General features: G+C 35.8%; 1 protein-coding gene across 3 annotated transcripts in view; it reads right to left on the bottom strand.

Annotated features, from left to right (window-relative positions):
- Positions 1–1,758: 1,758 nt before the first annotated feature.
- PCMTD1 (protein-L-isoaspartate (D-aspartate) O-methyltransferase domain containing 1) overlaps positions 1,759–6,000 on the bottom strand; it is a 42,737-nt gene continuing 38,495 nt past the window's right edge. For all 3 annotated transcript variants that reach the window (XM_082044773.1, XM_082044774.1, XM_082044775.1), the window contains one exon: positions 1,759–4,434. In XM_082044773.1, the coding sequence (XP_081900899.1) occupies positions 4,064–4,434 (371 nt within the window). In that variant the 3' untranslated portion in view covers positions 1,759–4,063. The remainder of the gene's footprint in view (positions 4,435–6,000) is intronic.

Below are 6,000 nucleotides of genomic sequence, written 5' to 3'. Positions count from 1 at the left end.
GAATACAACATGTGACAGAAGACACTACAAAGAAAATGTTATAATGTTAGAAAGCATTGATAAATCAGTGTTAGACTCTTGGTGCCATACTGACCATAAACACAGTGCAAGCCTGTTGCTAAACAGGCCAGCTTACTTGAGCAGAGTAATTCATGAAGTTGACACAGAAATATACAATTGTTTAGGTTTGAAAAGACCTTTAAGATCAAGTTCAGCCACTAACCTAACACTGTGAAGTCCATCACTAAACCACATTCCTAAGTCCCACATCTACACAACTTTTGAATACCTCAAGGGATGGGAACTCAACCACTTCCCTGGGCAGCCTGTTCCAACGTCTGACAACCATTTCAGTGTAGAAATTGTTCCTAAACACCCAATCTAAACCTACCCTGGCGCAAGCTGAGGCCATTTCCTCTCATTCTATTGCTTGTTACTTGGGAAAAAGAGACTGATGTGTATATGGTGAAGCTGAAGAAGCCAAAGAGGCAGGCACTTATCAAGCCAGCCACTTAGATTTTACTAGATTAATTCTACTGAAGGCATATAAAAAAACACACAACTTCAAAACTTTACTGTTTCAGTTACACTCCAATGACCTTCTCAAAACAAGTTTATGGAAAGAACCTCATACATGATTCAAGTGTTGTCAAAATATTTAGCAGCTCATTAAGGTGAAGCTCTGTACACACCTCTAAGAACACAACACACAATTCCTTTACCCTTTATAATTGATTAGTAAGTTACACTAAGGCAGAAGCTTTCAATTTTACTCAATTACATGAACAACAGAAGGAGACACTCTTGAGGAGATACAGATTAATACTTAATGAGTTAGAACAGATTTAATGAGAACCAGCACATTTTATTGAATTTCCTATTTGTTTTAAAATTGACAGGTAAAGATAAATTTTAAAGAGTAGTTTAGAGGGAAAAAAAACACCAAATCACAACAACCCCCCCACTGACACACACACACACACACCCACCAGGATTTATTTTTTTTTTTTTTTTAAGGCAGAATAAGTTGCCAGCACCTAAACAAGCCAGAAATACTGCCCAGTTGAAAAGAGCTATTAAGGTTCACTTCAAAGAAAACACTTTCCCAAGTTTTTTGGGGGAAGCTGTTCAGTTATCCTAAGCAACATGAGATTAAAAACTCCATGTCTTCTGAAAGTCTGCAATGGTCTTGAGTCTTCCTGCAGACCAAAGATGATAAAAGCCCCTGAAAGTTCCAATTCACCACACTTCCTTACATCAATGACACTTGAGTAGCACTGGTCAGCTTCGCCTACCCACCTGGTAACTTTTGCTCTAATTGGTAACAAAATACCGCTTCATCTAGAGGGAATTTCAATATGAGTGTGAGTCACTAGTCAGTCACCATCCTTGGTATTTCTTACCTCAAAGTTTTCCTTATTTATTTTGACATAGATAGTTGCTCTGTTAAGGGTGAAAACAATCTCAGTATTTAGAAAAAAAACCCACAAAGCTCTTCTTAAGTATATGGCTTGAGCATTGGTTCCGGGCTCTCCAGAAGAAACTAACTCTTCACATGAGTACTTCAAATGTTGTGCAGGGCCCAAAATATGAATATGAATATGAATAACATTACATCATTCACCTCTAGAAAGAAAGTGTATTACTGTATTTCTGAAATTCAAGAATAGCCTTTATTAAGAATTTACTGACCTAACTATGAACAAACTGGTATTTGAATTTCCAAATAACTGAAAAAACTTGCTCAGAAACACAAAGTCAAGCAAGCAGAAACCACCAAAAAAAAACATTTTATTGCAACAATGTCCCCATCATAACTGAGATGGCAAAAATTAAGTTTTCATTCATTTTGCATTTCTACCATTTTATTTATGTAAATATAAAGTCAAGAGTGTAAAATAAATCCACATATAAAACACAGAAGAAACATCCTCTTTCAGCAACTCAAAAAACCCCTTACATACTGAAAAATCATGACAAGTCATCCGCTGTCCATTTTTGCCAAGTATACAGGCGTGAAAGAATACAGAAATTTATTCTCCAAAAGCATCCTGTATAAAGTCCTTGAAGTATTTAAGTAACATTTAGTAATCTCATACTCTTGAGCTTATGGATGTAGATTTCAAGCAAAGGAGAGACAAAAACCATCTCAAACTTCAGATTATTTAAACTCCATCTAAAATAATCCATTTAAAACAAGATTATGTTCAATTCATAAAACTGAAGCATCACAATTGCTTTATTAGTATTATTATTTTGGAAACTTATTTCTTATTAGTTTTTCCTGCTTTTAAAATAAAGTCAGAATATTTATTTCAAATAGTTTTGTCTACTTATACTGTAAATATATTGCGGAAAGTAACTCCACATGCTGGTACAACAGGCCTTCATGAAGTTCCACTTACACACTAGTACAATGTACCCTAAAAAACAGGGACTACAGCATGAAATGCATCATAAAGAGTCAGTGTCATGGGATTACGCATTATCTTCCTTCTCAGATGCAAAAAACAGTTATATATTTTGAGGTCAATATTGGACTGTTAGGACCACATGAATATTGGCTGGTTATACTTGGACTAAGAACATTTACTGTTTTAGAAAGATGTGATTATTTTGTTTTATTGTTATTACACACAAAAAAATATTAGCATTATAAAATGTATTGTGCAGGATATTTTAAGAGGAATGTTTTTCACTGGGTTCAACAAGCAGATATTTCCAATGATTGTGGCTTTTAATGCACATCATGCCAAGTTCTTAACAAACAGTGTTTTCCCTCATGGTTATAACTGAATGAAGAAATTAAGATGGTAAAGGCAAACAAAGTTGAAAATGAGTACTGCAAGTAACTTCACAACTAGAGGAGGAAAAATAGTAGGTCTTAAATCAGCACTATTGTGGGCCCCCACAGTTGCACTGCTACTCTTAGATTTCCAAAAGATGGATATGATTTTATAAATATTTTTGTGCTAAGAGCCATGCTCAGAAACAAAATATAGGCTAGCACAAGTCTACCTTCTTGGAGATGCATGTTAAGTATAAAATTCACTTACTAAAGTGCATTTGCTGAACAAATTCTAGCTTCTACTATTATAGCTATCCCAATAAGCAATACAAACTAAACTTTTGTTGAAATCCTATCTCTATTTAAAAGCAGTAAATATAGATGACTGCAACCTAAATTACAATTTTGTGTTACCAAACATTCTGACTCAATGTTGTGAGCTGCAGAAATAAACAAAATGTCCTGTCCCAAACTTCCCACAAATGAGGACATGCCTCTAGTTAGAAATACTGAAAGTGTAGAATGGAGTTAAATATAAGCAGAGCTGAATTAAGCATTGCTTTGCTTCTTATTCAATGTGATGTTTCTTTAAGGCTCTGAGAGAAGCTGTTACTTTTCTCAAGATCTTTTGGCAAAAGATACAAATGCAGAAGTAGCAGGGTCATCTGACATTTCGGAACTTGTATTTTCTTATTTCATTAAAGCCAGCGCATTCAGTGTCTGAATATATTTATTGCACTTGTGTTGTTGGAATACATCTATACCAACATAAGGAATAATGATTGCAACAAAGCCATAATAAAATAAACTTTAATAGGGTCTGATTCTGACATTAGAGGATAAGTGTCTGCATGTTTAAAATGTTCCCCTAATAATAATAAATACAGACAAATTGCTCATCAAGTCAGATGCACATGTTTAACAATTATTCAGCATATATAAAATTTCACTCATCCTTTTATCAATAAAAATCTGTTAGGGATCAAAAAAGACTTACCATGCAAAATACTGATTAGTGCGGCATAATGGAATATATATTTCTATCAGAGTTAAAATGGCATTTTCAAAAGTTAAAGAAAAATAGATTTTTAAAAAGGGATTCTACTGTTGAATGCAAGTCTTCCTTGTAGCAAAGATAGAGACAAGTTATGATTTATCGCTGTACTTCAGTCTTGATGAAAGACTAATAATAATTTGTCCACCTACTTCTTAATAAATGCTACATATTCAAGAATAAATGAACTATCAGTAGGCATTATTTCTACTTAAAACAAGTTATTTCTCTCTGTAATAGGTCAAGTATGCTTTTAAAGATTCAGGTAATGGTAGACTCATAATTTTTTCTCTCAATAAATTTCGAGGAGGCTCTTCTGGCTTCAAGGCTTCACTGTGATCTTTATCCTCCTCCTCTTTGTTATCGTCTTCCATTCTTTCATCTTCTTCGCTATCTAGAGGCTGAGGAATGAGCTGATTACCAACAAACACATAGGTGTTAATCCTGCGTCTACGACATCTCCTACGTTTTCGTTTTGGAGGAGCCTTCTGAGCAATACCCTTGGCTTTCATCTCCTCATTTATGAAGTTTCTAAGGGTGCGTCTGATATATATTCGAGCTAGGTCCTGGAGATTCCTAACAGCACATGGAGCTGAAATGAAAGAAAAGGAAGTTAAGATAAGTGAAATTTCCCACTCTAGCAAAAAAAAAAAAAAAAATCAGCTGCAAGGCAGCTAAGACTAATGCTCAAGAACAACTGACATTTTACTATACAACACAATATGCAAATGAAACAAGGGCAGATAGAATTTTTCCCTATTTCCTACTGAATCCAACTGATGAGAGAGGGCCATGTCAACTTCTCAGCTGACCAGCCCACGTAAGTTACCTGTGACTTTGCAGCAGAAAAGGAATCAAAATTACTCAAGTCCTGAAGAAAAAAAAAAGCAAGCAACAAAAAGCCAAAAGTCACATACTTTCCAATGACAGGCAGGTGATAAGGATGTATTACTGGGCTGGTGGATGTCTGCCCTAGGTAACCTACAGCTGGCTAATTCCACGGAAAAAAAAAAAGCACACAAACCAAAACCACAGCCTGTTCAACTTGCTACGTACACAAAGTAACATAAAATTAATGGGGACTACAGCAAGGAAGAAGTTAGTGAAGAAATAATTTTGATAATTATACTTTATATATTGCATCATCAGCTTAAAAAAGCCTCAATATATTTCAAACAAAACCTATATTTCATATACTGACTTCAGCTGCATGCTAGTTACTGTCATTTGAGATAGAAAGGGTGTTTATGACTGGCAATACTGATTTCAGCTAATGACAATAAGAACAAACTAAACCATACACGCACAACCTAAGCCCCCATTTTTTTAATATAAACACAACTCAGAATTAAAGAACAAAACCTTGTCTAACCATCCAAAACAATTTATCAGATCAAGCTAAATAAACCATGATTGCAGATTGCATGGCAATAATAATAAATGCAAGCACAAGGTATATAAAGTTGAGGGAATGGACTAGCAAGCATTCATCCCACATGTAGACCTGTGTAAGAGAAACTTCATAAAATCAGCAGAAAAAAATTATTTCCCTCAGAAGAGGATGAAAAAAAATTTGAAACACTGTCTCCTGAAAAAGGTGTAAAAGCAGTAAGTTCTCAGGTTTCTTATCCTCTAATGTAACAAAAACCAACCATATTATTTTTAGTGCTAGTTATGACTCATTATATGCTAGTTGACTGTGAAGACAAAAGCATCTGTAAGGTTTAAAGACAAAGAAATAGCTCAACGTCCAGATGGGAGATAGGTGCCAGGTTGTGTCCCTCAGGGGTCCGTACCAGGATCAGTACTGTTTAACATCTTCATCAAAGACACAGACAGTGGGACTGAGTGCACCCTGAACAAGTCTGCAGATAAAACTAAGCTGAGTGGTACAGTTGACACACCTGAGGGATTGGATGCCATCCAGAGTGACCTGAACAAGCTTGAGAAGTGGGTCCATGTGAACATTACTAAAGCCAAGTGCAATACCTTGCACCTAGGTCAGGGCAACCCCCAATATCAATACAGGCTGGGGGATGAAGGGATTTGAGCAATCCTGTGGAGGAGGACTTGGGGATACTGGTGGGTGGAAAGCTGGATGTGAGCCAACAATGTGCACTTGCAGTCCACAAAGCCAACTGTATTCTGGGCTGCATCA

Source organism: Streptopelia decaocto (genome assembly GCF_964273445.1).
Source record: "Streptopelia decaocto genome assembly, chromosome: 2".
Classification (NCBI taxonomy): domain Eukaryota; kingdom Metazoa; phylum Chordata; class Aves; order Columbiformes; family Columbidae; genus Streptopelia; species Streptopelia decaocto.
Note: the sequence above shows the minus strand (reverse complement) of the source record. Positions and strands in the feature narration are given on the sequence as shown.